The following is a 19,701-nucleotide window of genomic DNA, read 5'->3' on the forward strand; positions in this document are numbered from 1 at the left end:
CTCAAGGCAAACAAGTGAACTGCAGTCATTGTCAACCGCTACAATTCATGACTGACAGTTTTCATGCATTTTTATAATTTTTTAATATTTATTTAAAGGTTCAAGCAGCGTTTTGGGGGGCTTGAGAGGAGTTTGAGACCCCTGCATTAGGGTGATTTCTGGCACGTGTGACTGGGCCACCCACTAAAAACAGGCTAATTTTATCAGGACAAGAGGGTGTGTCAAGTATGCTCCAATTCTTATTCCTTGGGACATTACATGATAAGCGCATGTCATTGACACGAGATGCATACTCCATAACATTCCTCCTAGAATTTGGTGTGGTTTGGTTCGGGGATTCGCCACATGACTCCGGGTGGGCGGGGCTCGCTGCAAATGCGCGAGCGTGGGAGAGTCAGCGCAGCGGTTGAAAGACGAAGACAGAGCTGCGCTCAAAGGCAGCTGGATGGGGTCCGGCGGTCATTCTCGCACCCATGTGTATTGTCGCCACGGTCGAACGTGTCCTCCTCAGGCAAAATCCAGGGACTGACTCGCGTCCTCCGCGGACGCTGGTATCTAGCTCTCGAGGAAGACCTTTATTTTCTTCTTCATGAATTATCATTATTATTGTTTTAATCAGCACGTGCATACGCTACCATGATGGAGTCTATCCTGGACACTTTAACGGCAGATAAACTCTATCCGCCCGGAGTTAGCAACCTGTTGGACCTCGAGGAACTCAACGACGGCGATTTCCTCACCAATGTGGTGAGTCACACACGCCGCTCACTTTTTCTCTTATGCGTCACACAAGTGCGCCAGCCGGAAGCCACCTTTTAATGGTCTTGAAAGTAAACGCACCTCAGCTGGATATGACAGCCGGACCCGGACCTTGGGTCACAGATCCTGATTTGCATCCGCGCCGTTACCTTTTCACCTGCATGCATGTGGGTGCATGGGCGTCAGTATTACTTCGGTAAACAGAGAACTCCCAATAAAACCCGATTAACACATTTGAAGTGTATAACACCAGTAAACAAAACAAAGACGTATTGAAAAAAGGGAAAATATTCGATAAAACCCAAACAAGACATTTTTAGACGCGGGACAAGATCTCGTACGACGAGATCAGAACGCCATGAGATTTCTCGTCCCTGCAGATCTATTTTGGATGTTGGTTGTTGTTTTTTGATTGGAGTTCACAGAAGAATGATCGGCCTGCTTTTTTATGTCCTGCATAACTGAACTAAAAAAAATATACCTTACTATACCTTACAATCAGTGTTTGGAGTAATGCATGACAAAAGCAGTGTAATTAATGTAATGCGTCACACACAAAAATAGTAAAATTTTACTGCGTACAAAGGACAGTAAAGCGTTGTTACAATGCATTATAATTTTATTATAATATCTAGTCCCCCCAAAAACGCTCCTAAACCCTTTAAATTTATCATATTCATTGAAGCAGTTGATAATATGAATGCAGGTCATTTGGTTGCCTTGAGATGGCAATGGTGTATTGTTGGTATGCACAGAACTTTGTTCAGGTCTTTTATTTGTACGTTTTCATTTTACATTTATAGCAATCTGGGCATCATTTTGTCCAAGGGAGCAATAATATTTATTTTGAGCAAGTAAGTTTACTTAAGTTTAGTTTAAGGTCATGCCGCTGGATGTGTAATAAGCACAATGAGTCACATTTAGAATGCCAAATCCATATTTAAAGGTGTATTCATGAGAGTAATGTAAAAGTACAATAGAGTATATGTATAATACAGTGCTCACTTTACCTGAATAGTGTTGGGTCCTCAGGACTCACAATACTAAAAAAACTATGGGTCCTGACAATATTGTTTGGAGTCCCAATAATTGTGCAGTAAAAAGGACAAAGCTTAAGGTTCAAACTGTATTGACAAGATGTGAGCAAAACCCAACAACAGATATTAACAAATGTCCCAGTAAAATTTATCAAAATAATAGAACAAACTTACATGTACCCTCCGTCATCATCTTATTCATATCGCGACCACTGACATAAAAGTCCTTTTGGTTGAAAGGTCCACTTAGCTTCAACATGTCAACATTTGTTCCGCTTCTCAATCATTTCCAAGTGTTTCTTTTTGGCTCATTGTTATCTGATAGTGTGTTATTTGACTTGTCACTGATATTAACAATTGCAGAGTTGATGTTGTTTCGGGCCCAAAGACAGCACTTATAGGAGACTTTTGTGTTTCTATAATGAGATCCTCCCAACAAAGATCTCTGGTAAAAATGAGAAAACGTGACCTGCGAGATCAAAACAAACATGATGAACTAAGTTGTAAAAAATGTTCGTCAGTGCTCAGGTTTTGCTCAGAATAGGAAGACATGGAATGTCGTTTACTGGCCATATGTTGCACTACAGTCACATGCTCTTTTCATACTTGTCAAATAAAGGATGATTGAAAAGTTTCGACCCTGTATCAAACGCACCTCTTTCGTCTGCTAGCTGAGGAAATGAGTGGTAAATCTTGCTTCAAGCCACGGCACATGCTGGAGCCGCTTTTCAGAAGAAAAAACAAGTCACAACATGTAAGTTTCGTCACACTTTACTTTAAATACTTAAATGACAGTATTATTGTAAAAAGTGTTCCTATTGAATGCCAATGTGAAGGGAACGTCTTTTCTTTCATTTTATTTTGATGGTTATCCAGAGACAGTCTGATTAGCTCAGCTTAGGTTGGAAGTAATCGCTATCCCTATTCCCTTTCACTGAGGCAGGGAAGCGTAGAATGACCATGGCAAATTTACCAGGCAGAAACTAATAGGGATCCGGGACAATCTGGGCTTTTTTTTTTAAGCTTGTTGTGCCAGAAATGCAATCGAATGCACAGGAGAATGTGCTCCTTGTAACCCTACTGCAAGAGTGCTCAATGCACTGACTGCGGTTGACCGCCTGAGCTATAGTTGATCGACCGCATGACATCGCCTACATGGAAAAAAAACTCAACTGAAAAAAAAAAAAAAACATCAATAGAAGAAAAAAGAGTCGAATTAATGAAAAGAACGTGAGATTGGGTGAGATTTGCTGCTGAAAAAGTAGAGCTCTGGGCAAAAAAGTTTGGTCATCCTTTTCTTACTGCATAACATGAAAACGTGGTGAAAAGGCCAGCCTTCAAAATAAACCATACAAAAACACAGGGCTTTTTGAAGTTCAGGGACCCCTTTTAGAAAGCAAATTTCCCAAGGACCCCCATTGCAACTGTTTGTGGGAACAAAACAAAACAAAAACATTTTAAACCCAAACATAGGAGGCCTTTTTATTCACCAACAGATTCAATTTGACAACAAGTATACTGCATTTGTGACATTTCCGCTACACTGAAGTTTGGAAAATGAAAATTGCAACTTGCATACCGCCCTACAGCAAACCGAGATGTTGACAATTATTTAGTCCAAAACAGCATTACAAAATAAAATGCTGCTTTCACTTTGCTGGCTTCATCTCCTCCTTAGCAAGCAATTGTAGACACAAAACACATTTTGAAAATTTTCAATCAATCAATCATTTTCAAAATGATTGCATTTTTAAATATATATTAAAAATCTGGGGTTGAATATTAGGACTCCAAAAAAAGTACAGTACCTGGGATAGAAGGTCTGGAGGGGGAGAACAAAAAACAACTAAAAATACATCTTTGGCATTGAATGAGTTAAACTGGGTGAATTGATTGCTTTATTGAAGAGTCATGAATACTTTCACATGTAATATGAAATAAAATAAAATGAACAAAATATCTTTTTATTTTTTTTATGAATAATTCAAATAATTTCACAGACCCCCTGCTGTCAGGCCACGGACCCCACTTTGAGAACCACTGCAAAAACAAAAAAATGTATAGACACAGTTTTGGTATCCTATTATTTTGAAGTTCCATCCAGAAGCTTGATCATGACAACGGTCTATTTTTGCTCCCAGAGAATGAGTTGCAAGACGCGATGCCGAACGTCAAAAATACGTCATTGTTCTCAAAGCGGTTTGGTTGTCACTTCAGTGCGCTAAAAAAACAAATGTATTACACTGACATTTTATTGTACCTGGTGCAAGCAGTTTAGTGCAGTGTCTAGTAGGGGTGGGAATATTTGGCTGTCTCACGATTCGATTTCGATTTTGAGGTCTATGATGGGGAACACGTGTACCAATTTGCTTCATGGTTCATCTCTGAGCACATTGGGAGCATTGTCGGTCACAATTGTTGGTAAGATATTATTTAGTAGAGTAGAGACAATATTTTCATTCATTTGCATGTATGCGAGTAATACGTGTTGGTGAGTTATTTGTGAGTTTGCATGCACATCTTGGCATCAATCTCAGAGGAGGGAAACGAAAAATGAAGAAGCTAACTCGATAGCCATGTTCTTCGACAGCTCAAGTTCACATCAGGTGTAAAAGTGAAAGCTGACAATTCGACAGCAATGACCGTAAACCGACATCATACATCACTTTAGCGTTCAAATATCACCTCAACAATTTAACAAACAACTTTGTACATATAGGTATTGCCCCTGTAGAGGTTAAACACGCGTCTAGCTGGGCAAGCACGTTCTTTTCCCTCATCCCCAGCTGTGTAACTCGCACGCTCCTAAGATCACCACACTTCCTGTTTCCACAGCTTGCGGCAAAATAAAAGCGTAGCTTCAAAACAAGAGTTAGCAAAAGCAAATAAACTGAAAGTTGCATGAAAGGCAGAACAGAAACATTTAAACCCGCGGCCGCGGGAAAGCGATAAGACCGCTTCCAATCAGCGCAACCTTGACAATCTCGAACGGGCGCTGTGGTGACGTCATGGCACAGCATAGGACGCAAAATGACAGGAAGCATGTTGATTCCTGTTTTATTTTCAGATCAATTTAATTAGTTTTTATGTAAATTTAAATTGTAGTAAGTTAGGATCGCGATTCTGAAGATTTTTTTTTTTTTTTTAATCAATTAATTTTTTTAATCCCGCCTACACCAGCAGCTGACACAAGCACTTTGTGAAACTTCCTCAGCTGCAGTTGAAGAATGAGCCTTCAATAAAAGTGACTCTCCGGTTTGTTTACATCAGTGATTCTCAAATAGTTGAGCGGGCCCAATAAAATGATGTGGCGGGCCGGATCTGGCTCCCGGCCCTTGAGTTTGACACCCGTGCGCTAGATTGTTAATTTTCATGCAGTCTACTCAATAAAAAGAATGTTTTGAAAAGTGGAAACTATCTATTTGGTATGATCTGATTTTGGACTCCATTTGAGACATCTTGCCTTTTTAGGATTGAGATGTAGTCCCATCTCTAGTGACTAAATTTATCGTTAAACTACAAGTAAGCACGCATTTGGCACAGTAAATAGCCCTGGATTTTGGTCGATAAATTAGTTCAAGTAGTAGGGAGAGAATGTTAAAGTTGTTTCTTTTTTTTTCCTTTTGTTCCGATGTTTCACTCATCACCGTTATACAGTATATTCAAGAACAGTGTTGGGATTAAGGCATTACAAATGTAATGTAATTACAGTATTGCATTGCTTTTTGCTGCAACGCGGGAGTGTAAGGCAGTGGTTCTCAGCCTTTTTTCAGCGATGTACCCCCTGTGAAATATCTTTTCAGTCAAGTACCCCTTAAAGGGACAGTATAAGGGTCGAAAGTTTCATCAATCACTGATGGCATGTTTTAAGTATTTTAAGTATTTTTTTTTGTATTCGTTAAAGGGACAGTGTGTAAGATTCCGACCGTTTTTCATTGCGGACAGCAGGAGGTGCTGCAGGTGCTGCATTTACCATTGTCGGTAGCTACAACAAACATGGCCGCCTCCGGAGAAGTGCCACCCCCCATGTAATATAATTTAACAACTAGACCTACTATTATACTTTATAATATAATATTTTACATTATATTTTATGTTATTTTTAAAACATAACTGTTGGTCATTAAAGAACCCTAAACCTAACACTAAAAAAATAATGATTATAGGAAAAGGATGGATGGACGGACAAAGGTGGAATTGCGAAAAGCTTTCACTTGCAATGTTTTTGTTACCAAACCCCTACTGAGGAAAAAAAAAAAAATCAACAATCGTCCAATTATTTTCACTGACTCCAAAATCTGTTACACTGCTTGCAAAACAAACAAAAAACCAGCATGGGTTTGTTTTGTTTTCATGCTGGTTTTGCTGCTGTCACGAGCAAGAGCAAAACAGCAGCAGTCGTAACAAATGCAGAACATAACAGCCAAATTTCACTAAACCAAATAAACCAATCTATAAGCCGAGACACAATTACCCACCAGGCTAGACCCGCATACAGTGTTATGTCTTCTTACGAAATGAATTGGTTCCCGAAGTCTTTTTTTTTTTTTTATGTGAAATTTTTGTAATTAGAGCCTCTTTTTACATCATAATATCCTAATCCGGTCCAAGCCCCAAAAAATGCATCCAAACTCTTTAAATAGCATTAATAAATTCTCAAAATGCATAAATAGGATGTTAATGCATTTTTAGAATTTATTAATTTATTAAATACATATTAGAATTACATTTGTGCATAATAATCATGGAATTCAGAATACATTCTGTAAAGAATAATAATTAAAAAAAAAAAGCTTCTAAATCCTTTAAAATAATCATATTAATTGAAGCAGTTGAAATTAAAAATGCAGTTCTTTGTTTGCCTTGAGATAGTGGTGGTGTGCTGGTGAAGAGTGCATCAAGAGAGCTTTTTAGGTTGTTATATTTGTACCTTTTTATTTTATATTTCCAGTGATCTAGGCATCATTTAAAAGTCCACGGGAGCAATAATATTTAGTTTGGGATCATTTTGAGCATATGAGTTTACAGAAGTTTAGTTTGGGGTCATACAAAGGGTTTCTTATGTGACATCATAGCTAAAGTGCTAACGACGTGCTAAGAACGCTAATGTCAGACGCCACAGCCCAAAGTGGTAAGTTACAAATGTGGGTTCATGTGAATATGTCCAATGTTAGCCATAGCAAATGTCAATCTTCTGTTTTTTAGTTCTCCGGTGTAAATTGTTGGTGGGAAGTGAAAATCGAAAGTGCTTCCTTTGTGATGTCATTCAGCCCACTAGCTAATGTGCTACGCTAACGTCAAACGTGACAGCCCAAAGTGGTATGTTACGTATGTGTTTTTATGTGAAATGGACAATGTTAGCTGTATCTAATGTTTTATTCTATGTTTGTTAGTTGTACAATGTGAATTGAAGTGTGGGTGAAGCGTGTAAAGATGAAAAGTGCAACCTTGCACCATTGGTGCAATGAACAAGTGTCTCTTGTTTGTGGACAAGCCGGCATATCAATAAATGATTAAAATGCATCAAAAACTGTTACGAACTCTAACACCTTTCGAATCCTAAATTTTCTTTCGTAATCAGAGACAATATTTTTACCACACAGGTGTTTCGTAACCTTAATTTTTCGGAACAAGAGGCGTTCGTAAGTAGAAGTACGCTTGAGCCCTAGGAAGAGTTTGTGATTGCTGCAGACCAGTAGGAAACTTATCAGCAGTTTCAGAAGGTCGATAACACCATGTTGGCTTTGCTCTTGGTGAGTTGGTAGAGCAGGTTGCTCTCTTATCTTGACAGTGAAGTTTGCTTTTGCTGCTGCTGTTTTGCTCTTTGCTGTTGACACCAGCAAGACTAGCACAAAAGATTAATCATAACCACCCTCTGACGGGAATAATAACTGCACTGTGGCTTGTTACAAAATGCTTCTGTCACCCCGACTTTGTTCAGTTGAACTCTTTTTTTTTTCCCTTTTTTTTTAAATGCTACTCCCCATTCAAACCCTGCACTCCAGCTGTTGAATGACACACCCATCTTATTTGCATGCTCATCTCTGATTGGCCAGACAACAGCCAAAAGGAATAAGAGCAGGCGTGTGCGTGCGCATGTGTGTGTGTGTGGGTGAGAGAGAGAAAGAGAGAGAGAGAGAATCCAATTTATGTGTCGTGTTTTCCTGTGAACTATAGTTGACTTAAGTCTCCGCATTAACTTGAGTGAAGCTAATTGCAGCTCAGTAGCCACATGAAATCAAATACAGTAGGGAGTTGTGCTGGGTATTGTGTCTTAAATGTGTATTGCCATATATTGCAATACAGCAAAGGCATACTGCGATACAAATTGCGATATATTGGGCTATGTTTGTAAAAAAAAAAAAAAAAAATCTATGGCATACAATGACTAAAAAAAACTGAAGGTAATAATTAGAGTAAACAAATTCTATTTATTGTTTTGCAGAAGTCACACATTATTGACATCTATGAGCACACATTAAACATTCTTGTTTGTTTTATTTTTGCTTTTTTAAAAGCAGCATGTCCACATTTTTTTGTTTCAAGCATGCCCTTGACTGCGTTCATATGTCCCCAGCAGTTGAGAATACTGTTTCAGAAAGGTAGCACTTTGCTTTATGTTCCAGCATAAAATACTGGTGACCACAGTGCACTGATCTGTAATATCACTTGCGCTGGTGAAAAAAAAATGGACAAAACCCAAAGAGAAATGTATTGTTATAATGTATACAGTGAAAGTTGAGATATGGTCACTTCTGTACGGGTATTTTTCTTCATATTACGAAAATGATTTATAAAAAATTCCCATTTGAGTTCAACGCAACATGAGATTCTACTGCTTGTTAATATGGCTGCTCGGGGTTTATTGCGGTTTTGTGGAACACATACAGGCGCTTACTACCGATTACTTGAACACAGCGCGGAAGCCAGATATATGACTACAATGGCAGAAACGAAGAAAATGATGTCTTTTTATCTTATTTTTCGTATTGTATTTTTCTGCTGTTTGCCCTCCTCCTCTGCCGTCACATTTGCTTTGGAACGTGGCCTCACTTGTAACGTTAATGTGGTGTTTTTGAAGCGTTTTGAATCATTTGTGTGTATGCATGGAGCGATATCAGAATCTGACGGTATGATAACCTTGAGCAAAAATACCGAGAACTCAGTTGCAGAAAAATGAAAGACTTGAATTCATTTTTTGCTGCCCTTTCTGTATTTATTTTATTTATTTATTTATTTTTTAAATTCATTTCACTTTTATTGTGGATTTGGTCTACGTAATTTACATAGGCGGGCACTTCATCAGCACTGACGGAACGTCCGTCTGTCCGTTGCAGACCGGCGCCTGTTTAGCTGACGGACAGACGATTGTCAGGAATGCCAAAAAAACAGTGAAAAAAATGGCTGACTGACAATGATGTAAGGGGGGCGGGGCACTGACGACTGACGAATGTCGGACCAGCAAAAATATGCAAATTTCCCACCTCTAGTAATTTAAGATATTGTTGAGATTTTTAAAAATATTTTTTAAGATTTTTTTGACTGCTTAAAAAGGCACCTTCAAATAAACACGATGATAATGATGATGATGATGATTATTTTTGAAAAATTAAATTGTCAGAACACAAGGTTGAGGAGATGGGAACAGGACTGTCAGAAAACTGAAATCAGTTGTCTCCAAAGTTCACAGGGACATCTAATGCCCATATAATGCATCACGGCATTTTGCGCTTAAAACTGTATGCTATCTAGTTCGGTGCAGCTATGTCAAATTTAACATATAAGTAAGTTTCATGGCTGGATGTTGACCATGAAATGGACCTGCAGAGCTGCTTTGAGGTTACCCGCGAGACATTTGATCTCAACTAGACCATAGTTCATACAAAATCACTTGAATTGATATCATTTTGTTCCGTGATTGTGAACTGGTTTAATATGCAGCAACAGTTCATACTATTTTTGCTCAAGAAGTCACACTTATTTCCTGGAATCAAACATTATAATCCATCTGCCTGCCTTTTTCACACCAAAATTTCTGTGGATGCCGGTAAAGTCCGAGCACCGCACTGTCCTAGGCTTCCAGAATATCTCAGCTAGGTGACTCATCTGGGTTCAGGATGAACATGTGTTTTATGTCATGACATCAGCACAGTGGAGGTGACAGTCGGGTCATTATTGGCTGTTCAACTCATTTAAATGTCTTTGAATCCTTTCCTCTTTTATCCACTTCAAGCAAAATGGATAGGAATTGAGGTAACTTGGACAAGAATGCTATATTTAGTATGAAATCCATGAATAACTGTCTGATCAAGGATAATTTCAAGTAAACATCCCATTCAGATCCATTAAACTGTGTTCAAGGGAGCAACGTGAGAGATCGACACTCACATTTAACAGAGATTAAAGTGTCTGAATGTGGTGAATAAGACTTTCAAATGCAGTCTGGCTCAAACCTGGTCGAAACTCGGTAACTGTGCTTTGCATCAAATCTGCTGCAAATCTCTCTAAATGGAAGAATCGACAAAAAAAAAAAAACAACCTCGAATTGATTAAAAATAAATAAATAAAATAAAAGGTGGCTTTTTTGGAGGGGGGGGGTGGAGACTGCCAGGCAATCTGCATGTACTTCAAATCCCCAGAACTCCAGGACCATTTCTTTTCAGTAAAACCTCCAAAACAGCATGTTAACTTCTGTTAGTGTCTATTTACTCCATCTTCATAATGAGTACCGTATTTCTCCGGGTTGAAATTTACAATAAGTCAAACCCTGATTTTAGTGGTTACGTTTATCATTGCTGTCCAATCATAACACACAGTGTGTGTCATTAAAACGATGAAATTACGGTACTTTTAGTTGCATTTCTTCATCGTATGTCGAATAATATACCGTTGCAATTATGGGTGGTGAGGATGAGGCGGAAACAAGACAGGTGCGAGGCGATGTGCGGGTGCGCTTACACAAATGCTGAAACTAATGTTGCAAAAATAAAACGTTTCAACGCTTTATTTCTTTTGACACCGCTGAATATTAATTTGTGTAAAAGCTCTAAAAGTCATCACCGCTATCTGACACGCCAAATAGCTCCTCTCATTTAAATCCCGGATGTCCTCTCCTTCCTGCTTGTCATTTGCAAACAGGTAGTCATCTTCGGACCCGTCCAATTTGTTTGAAATGGAGGTCTTCGGGGATAATAATCGTACTTTTTACATTCTTTATCCAAGTGACAATTGTTGTGAGATCAGAACGTGAAAGGTTGCACTTTACAGTTTCACATCCAAGGGCCGAAGGCGACAAGCCAAGGCCGTATTTTCCTTTTCGTAATGCGTCAAAGTCTGCCGGAAAAATGATCCATGCAGTCTCATTCTTTACAACAAAGAGACAATAAGACAGCGCTTGAGGAAAGTGCATCTGAAACACGCTAAAAGGGATTAATACTATATCAAATTAGAGGTATATATCATCATTTGAAGCCTTGTAAATGACATGATAGTACTCATTTCACATTCGAATTAATGTTATTCAAACACAGATATCTGGGAAAAATTTGGTCTGTTTTGAGTTATGGTGTTTTAAGTTGACTCTCCTAATAATGGGTTTGAAAATGAGGAGAAAAAAAAATCTCAACTTGTAAAAATGCGGTAAGCCATTTTCAACACTTTTCAATGGTTAGTATCAGTAATTTTGTAAAATAACAGATGGAAAAAAATAACAGACATGCCTGGGGACTGACCAGGAGGGAAAAAAAAAAAAAAATCACATGAACCAAATTTGGATATAGGTTTCCGGTGGACAGGGAGTATACACAAATGACTTTAAAGGTACATCCTCTGTCTTTCAGGCAGCAGCAGATTGCTTTCACATCATGGGACGACATCATTTCATGAGTCAGTGTCATTGTATCGCCCCGTTTACACCAATTGTTGTTTTGTCATGAAAATGTCATGCTTATCTTTCTCCCAACTTTACTTCTGTCAAGAAGATGCTAGCAGAAGTGTTAGGTCAATAAACCTCAGAATGGTATGCATTGGACATTGTTGGATTATTATTAGTCATGGGGGGGATGGATTACAAACCTGTGCTGGTGTTCCAATTTTATGACAGACAGACAGACATTCACGTCTGCTCTGAGGGAAGATGGGTTAAGATGGGCCATTGAGATGCATCTTTATTTATTTTTGCTTGTGTTTGCATCTGGCTAAAAGTGTGGGTGTGTCCTATAAACGGTAACTTAAAAATGTGATTTTTTTGTATTAAATTTGACACCATGCATGGAAATTGGTCTGTCAGCCACATAAGCTGCATTTTGACGCATAGATGTGCATTGCATTTTCATGTCTGCCGTATTCTGGTTTAAAACAATAACTGTAACAGGAGTAGAGGAGGGGGATGTTAGTTGGCTGTTAGCATCAAGTGCCTGCTGCAGCTAACAGCAGCTCATGTTAGCTGAGGTTGTTACGGCATTATATTAAACGAAAAAAGTGGGTAGACTAAAGCAACATCCGAGTCCATCCTTATTCACACACAGGAATATTACTAAAACCGAGAGGAAAAAGTTATGATGTCTCCAGCTGATTCAAATAAGAGTGAGTTAGAAAACATGGAAAGGTAATTCATTTGACTCGTTTATTAATTGTAGTGTTTTGGCATATACACACAATCATAAACTGGGTGAAACACGGATGCTGCTCATCTTCGGGGATTTATGGTAAAATGAACTCGACCTGCGTCACGAGGAAAAAGAAAAACTGCTTCAAACATATTCAACACTACTGTGGCGAGGCATTCACCGACCACTGAAAAGCATACAAAAAAACCTCTAGTTGGCTAAAATACTGCATAAATTATCAAAACATGACAAATTCCAATATGCCACGCTGCCATCCCTTCTTAACGCTTGCAAACGGGAGCTTGAGAGGAACACCCTATAGGGGTCAAATTTAGCCCATTTCGGGCTCGTGGAATTATTGTCAATTTTGGACGTATTGAAAACCTGATGTTTTATCATGCATTTCCCCCAATTTTTACATTAATCCTTTCAACGGCAACTCGCAAAATTTTTGTGGGGCTAGTGGCCAACTTATGAATTTGCAAGCCTTTCAATTACTTCAATGATTGGCTTAGCCTGGACTTCCATAATACACAAGCATTCGAAAGTCATAATACTCTAATTATGACATAAATATTCCGCTATATTCCATAAATATATAAATATACGGTGTACTTTCGGCTTGTATTGGTTGCTATGTGAATGCATATAAATTATTTGTGAACCGACATTTGGGTGAAAAGTCTCGGGTTATTTCAAGACAATGTTTGTGTGTTCCCAGCGATGTGCTAGCTACAAGTAGGTTAAAAAATGCACTAGATGGAATGTACAGTACATTGTCGACTAATGATTTATTGTCATACACTTCGACTACGATTGCATCTTCTGGGCTGCTGGGAAAGGAAAATACAGTAGAGGCTTTAAGGGGAGGGTATTTGGAGAAATCTCCGGCACAGCATCTGTCCCACCTTTCTGAATCCGTTTGTAACATTTTGTCTTGCAGCCTTTTTCAGGTGACCAGATGGACGATTTCAGCAGTGAATTGTTCAGCAGTTTCTTTGAAGACCACCTGCTAGAGCGTCCCCTGCTGACAGACAGACATTCTTATCTTCACATGGACATAGATAGAAGCCCAGGTACACAGTCTCACCTTTAACTCAGATTTTCTGATGGTGCTGTACTTGCAAAAAGGAAAACATCTACCTACACCATTTTAGTGATGCTTTCGATTGTGGCTTGAACATGTGCTTTCAAGTGTTTGAAATCCAAGACACTATCTGCAGCGCCAATATTTTTCAATGGCCTGCTAATTCCTTGGATTCCAGTTTATTGGCCAGTTCCCTGACCTCAGTCAACCCCCACAGAAATCAACCCCAAACCCTCAGTTGGTCTACCTTTTGTAGCAAATGCGGCATGGAGTCCAAATGTATCGAGTTTCCCCCCAAAAACATTAAACTCACCTCCTTTCTGAATTTGAGGTGAAATGACGAAATCCACAATGCATATCAGCTTTGTCCGGAAAACATATGGGTGTTTTAACAGGTGAAATTGTCAGTGGCCTTTGTGTGTGCAAAAGTACTTTTTAAGAGGAAATACAATGACACTTTTGCCTTAGCAACTATTATGCAACCTATCTATCTATCTATCTATCTATCTATCTATCTATCTATCTATCTATCTATCTATCTATCTATCCATCCATCCATCCATCCATCCATCCATCCATCCATCCATCCATCCATCCATCCATCCATCTAACTAAACAAACGTCTTCTTATCCATCTTTATGAAGCATTAATTTATTTTGTCAACAAACCAAATGTGCAAATGGCGTCCTTCAATTTGTGACTTCACAGACATCCAAGTAGAACACAGCTACTCTTTGAGTGATGACTCTGCCCCTCAGAGCCCTGCACTGTCAGTCAAGATGGACCAAGACTCCGGTGGGTGACTCGTCTTTCTTATGACTTGCTTTTGTCAGCCTCTTCAACACATGAAGACTAGAAAATAGAGGTAGTGGCTGCTTTAATTGATGCAATGCCACTTGTCGTTTTCTGCACGCACACACACGCACCTAAACATGCACATGCTCACAAACACACATTATAACAACATTTGTGTGTGAAAAGTGCAAGTTCCTCTTCCTTCTCCTCCTGGTCTGGGTTTTCATCCATGTCCAATTGTCTGTATGCGCTTCTGTTCTCCATTTATCCCGGGTATCCTTCTGTCTGTGTAATTTTTCCACTAAGTAAGGCCGGCCCACCTATCGGCTTGCATGGGTGTGCGCCTACACACACACACACACACACACGCACACACACACGCACACACACGCACACATGCACGCACACACACACACACACACACACACACACACACACACACACACTGCACTATGACAAGCATATGGTTTTGAGTGTGGCAGAGACAAGTCAGAAGAATCTCTCTCTATCTCTCTCTCTCTCCCTCAGTCTCACTCCCTCTCAATCCAATTAAATCTTCAAAAGATTATATAATTTGAGATGGAATGAAAGATGAATGAAATGGAGCCTAATACACATAAATAAACAATTAAAAAAACATTTGAAGAAGGAAATGTTGCCAGTATTTAAAAGCCACACGTATGATTCACTTTCTGCCATTGAATTACTTTGCATTTGCAAAGATTGAAGCATGCTGCAAAACAATCATTATGATGTGCCCACCGTGGCTGCCGTCTTCTGTTCACTGAGCTGAAAAGAATAGGAATTTCACTTTGTGGTTTCGTGCTATACATGTGACGATAATTCTCTACAATCTACAATCACAATGAGTACGGAAGGAAAATCCATACAAATGCGTTGTTTTTTCTTCTGAATTTAGTCTCAGTTTTCGTAAAAGAAACAACAACAACAACAAAACGGGGAAAAAAGGGCATTTGCGCCATAGAACGCTCTGAGATTTTCAGATTACTCAGAAGGCACTGTCTGGGCCTATCCTTGTAGGAAAACTTCAACCTACAAAAAGGTACATTGTTTGTTTAAACGTCCTTATTACTCTTCTATGGGTAGTCATCTTCGGATCCGTCAAATTTGTTTGAAATGGAGATCTTCGGAAATGAATGCTGATCATCTTACTTAGAATATTATCTCAAGCTTTCTTTACCCAAGTGATGACTGTTGTGAGATCAGAGCGTGGAAGGTTGCCCTTCACTCTTTCTCCCCCCAACGGACGACATCCATGCTGGCTTGTTGAAGCACAAGTCCAAGGGCTGACGGAGACAAGTCAATCCCTCTTTTTCTTTTCATAATGTGTCAAAGTCCACCGAAAAAAATAAAGATCCACGCATTCTCATTGTTGACAACAAAGAGGCAATTAGGCGGTGCCTGAAAGTGAATTTTGCAATGTTCTATACAAACACTCTAAAACGGATACATACATTTCCAATTAGAGGTATATACTTTACTTACTTCTTTAGGTATATACAAGTCGACCCTCTTAATATGGAGTTTGAAAATGAGGGGGAAAAATAGAAACAAGGTACATAATCTTCATCTCCTTCTCCCCTCCTTTTGGCTTTTCCCTTCAGGGGTCGCCACAACAACTCAATCGCCTCCTTCTCAGCCTGTCCTTTGCATCCTCTTCCCTCACACAAATTACCTTCATGTCCTCTCTAACTACATCTATAAACCTCCTCTTTGGACTTCCTCTAAGCCTCCAGCCTGGCAATTCAAGACTCAGCATCCTTCCAGCTGTATATTTACTCCTCTGGACATGTCCGAACCATCTCAGTCTGGCCTCCCTGACTTTATTTCCAAAACCTCTAACATCTGCTGTTCCTCCAATGCCTCTCTTTTCCCCTCTCCATTGCTCTGTACTGTTGATCCTGAATACTAAATCCATCCGACTTCTTGATCTCTTCTTCCTGTATCTTTACTCTTCCACTTGGGTCCCTCGCATTCACGCACATGTACCCCGTCTTGCTGAGGCTAAACTTCAGACCTCTGTTTTTCAAAGCCTCCCTCCACCGCTCTAGCTTCTCCTTCACCTGTTGCCTACTCTCACTGTAGATCACAATGTTATCTGCAAACATCATACTGTAGTCCATGGAGATTTCTGTCTAACCTCATCTGACAGCCTGTCCATCACCATTGCAAACAAGAAGGGGCTCAGAGATGATCCCCGAGGCAGTTCCACCTTCACCTCTGTCACACCTACTGCACACCTCACCACTTTCTTACTGTCCACGCACATGGCTTGCACTGCTCTAACATACTTCTCTGCCACTCCAGTAATTTAATAATTTCATGTTTTTATTGATTCAAGGTCGATAAACGTCATGGACATGACTTTTGAGTGGATATTAAGGGATCAATCTTAACCCCTTGGCTACAGCTGCCCTCCTGTGCTTTTTGTTTGTTTGCTTGCTTTGTATTTTTTTCTTCTTTTGATTTTGGATTCATTGAAATGAAAGGCTGAAGGACTGACGGATTATTGAAAAAGGGTGGGATACAGTAAGAATAGCTTCTTCTGACTCTTTAAAATATGTATTATGGATTTTGTTGATTTGTTTTCCATGTTGTTGTTTTAGTAAGGAAGAAAAGACAAGTTCGTTTACATATTTCATTTACATATTATAACAGAGTACTGAGTAAAACATGTTGACATCTGTCAGGCCCATCAGTGTCCATTAAGTGATTTTAACTGCTGCGGGTTCAGCAAAATTATTATTACAAGCTCACACGTGGAGGCAAAAGTTTGTATCCCAAATGTTTTGTGCTCCACTTGACTAACTGATTTATGAAGGACCACATTGAGGAGAAGCTATGCATTTTACTGCAGCTGTCGCCTGCCGTGCTGCACTAACTATTGTTTTATTACAGTTTTGCCCTGCTGAGATCACAGAGTGTTGTGCGTTGACCCGCTGGGTTGACAGTCTGCAGCCTTTCATTACCATCCATAACTTTTAAATGGATGTACAAAAACCTGACAATGATGTAAATAACACATTCTGCAGAACTGGCTTTAATATCCCATGAATGCTGACCCTATGAAAATATAATTAATAGTTTTATGTTACTTTTTTTCAGGAGCTAAAGATACTTGCTTTTGCTGCTAATTGAAAGAATGGTGGTGGAGGCTTCAGAGCTTAACGAGGTTCAGCACGCAGTAGGTTGTGCTTCTTTAAAATAAACCCCAACCTTTCAACACAGTTGTAGTCTGTGAGTTAGTAGCAACATTTTATTTTATGCTTTATTTATGCTGGTCACAGAAAAGGCATATTTACAATTTTTATTAATGTCAAAACTGATAGGCCCTTTTTATTATTTAAAGGGGCCCTATAATGAAAAATATATATGTATGGAGCTTTTATCCAAGCTACAATGTTTAATTCTCACCCTAAACACCCGTAGAGTGTTATTTTCCATCATTGATGAATTTTGAAGCATTCCTAGCTTATTCCACGCTCTTGCACTGGCCCCAACCGAGCAGATAAACATGACTTGAGTCGAGAGAGAACTTATTTCGATGGAAGAAAGGGTTACCTCCCCTACACCGACCTCGTATCGTCCGTGAAAGAGAAAATAATTGCCGACCTTATCCACATCTTTCAATTTGGTTTTGGTTCTGGAGTTGAGGAGGAGAGATTTTGCACCGAGTCGGCCAAGAAATTAGCAATGTTTCTTTTTATCACTTATTAGTTTTACTGTATGCCTTGCCATTGGCAAAAATCTGTGTTTGGGAGCACACTGCCAGACATTCAATGTCAGTCACTTAAGGAGCAAACTGTTGTTATGAACACTGTGAATTCCCACCGAGACCGATTTAATAGGAAGAACATATGTCAGTGAGTGCCATCAATAGACAGTGTGTGCATTTTAATGTCAGTCAAACACCTGTTTTTGGTCGCACAACAGTGACTATGACACAAATCTTTTTTGGATTAGTGGCATCCCAAACATCTCAACAGTATTTCCCTTCATTGAAAACATGAACAAAAACAAAGAAAATGTGTTTTTGATGGCAAAATAACAGTACAGTGAGCCCCCGTGTTACGACGGGCAATCCAAGCCTATGTTAATGCAGTGAATGTGTGCAATGCGTGCAAAAACCTTAGGTAAAAACATCCCGACTTTATACACATATTAAAAATTAGTAACATAATCTACTGTACAGTTAAATTAAATAACTTAAATATTCAAAGGAAAAATGACATTTACTGTACCTTTGGGCCAACGTGACTTGAGCTGGTGGTGGGTGGAGGCGGAGGGGAGCAGAGATGACCCAGCAGAATTTTTTTTTTTTCTTAAACGAGAACTTTTTTTAAACAATGACTTCTTTTGTTTATACGAGAACTTTTAAACGAGAACTCTTTTAAACGAGAACATTTCCTCTTTAATCCATAAGAGAAGAAGCCTCTCCATTTTGTTGTTGACCGAGGTCAGTCCCCTGGCAAGGAAAGTCATGCCCTTAGAAGACTTGCTTGCTTTAAAAGCTTCCTTGTTCTTGAGAATTGTACCGATTGTCGAGCGGTTACGGCCATACTCATTAACAAGGTTAACTATGCGTGAGCCTACTTGGTATTTTTTTATTATCTCCTGCTTCGTTTCTATTGTCATCATCCTCTTACTTCTGCCTTTACCGCCACTTGCAATTTTAGAAGCCATGTTTAACAGATAAAGTTTGCAAAGTCTTCACAACACACCGACCAGCTCAAGCCATCAAGCTAGATGAGGGCGTTCGGCCAATAGCATATCGGCATTTCTGTGATTGACGTGACGCCGGCCAATAGCATATCGGCATCTCCGTGACTGAGACCGTGACTGTGACCTTTATCGACCAATAGCATATCGGCATTTCCGTGACATGCGAGAAAAGTTGTTTTTGTCGATGCAGCAAAGCGAAAAAAATAGTGCGGCTACACTGACCGGCATGTTGGATGGTTCGTAAGACGAAAGGTTTTTGCGTTAGAGGGGGACAAAAAAACGCCGCGGTCCACGTCGTAAAATGAAAAATACGTAAGACATGGGGTTCGTAAACCGGGGGCCCATTGTAGTTATATACATGTGGAACTACGCTACTACAGTGCTTAGTTGGCTTAATATTAAGAGGAGGGCTGTCCACGAGTGCCATCTATCCATTCATTAGGAAAAAAAAAAACATGTAGTTGTACTCTTGTCACTGGCACACAACCTAATTCCATGGCAGTGAAAGAGTTCTAGTGCAAAAGCCCCTGATTCAAAGCAAGACACCGGAGACAATCATCTGGTTTTTGAAGTGTATTGTCAAAATACTGTACACTCACCGAGACCAAGTTATGCGGCATGGTTGGATGATGGAGCACTATCCCCGGTGGTCTATAATAATGAGGCATGTCA

General features: G+C 39.4%; 1 protein-coding gene across 2 annotated transcripts in view; it reads left to right on the forward strand.

The window, feature by feature from the left end:
- The first annotated feature begins 393 nt into the window (after positions 1-393).
- Positions 394-19,701, forward strand: part of creb3l1 (cAMP responsive element binding protein 3-like 1) — a 37,238-nt gene continuing 17,930 nt past the window's right edge. For both annotated transcript variants that reach the window (XM_088408624.1, XM_088408626.1), the window contains exons 1-3: positions 394-747; positions 13,347-13,479; positions 14,200-14,286. In XM_088408624.1, coding sequence (XP_088264750.1) covers positions 637-747; positions 13,347-13,479; positions 14,200-14,286 — 331 coding nt within the window. In that variant the 5' untranslated portion in view covers positions 394-636. The remainder of the gene's footprint in view (positions 748-13,346; positions 13,480-14,199; positions 14,287-19,701) is intronic.

Source organism: Hippichthys cyanospilos, chromosome 2 (genome assembly GCF_059441005.1).
Source record: "Hippichthys cyanospilos isolate Australia breed blue-spotted pipefish chromosome 2, RoL_Hcya_1.0, whole genome shotgun sequence".
In the NCBI taxonomy this organism is placed as follows: Eukaryota; Metazoa; Chordata; class Actinopteri; order Syngnathiformes; family Syngnathidae; genus Hippichthys; species Hippichthys cyanospilos.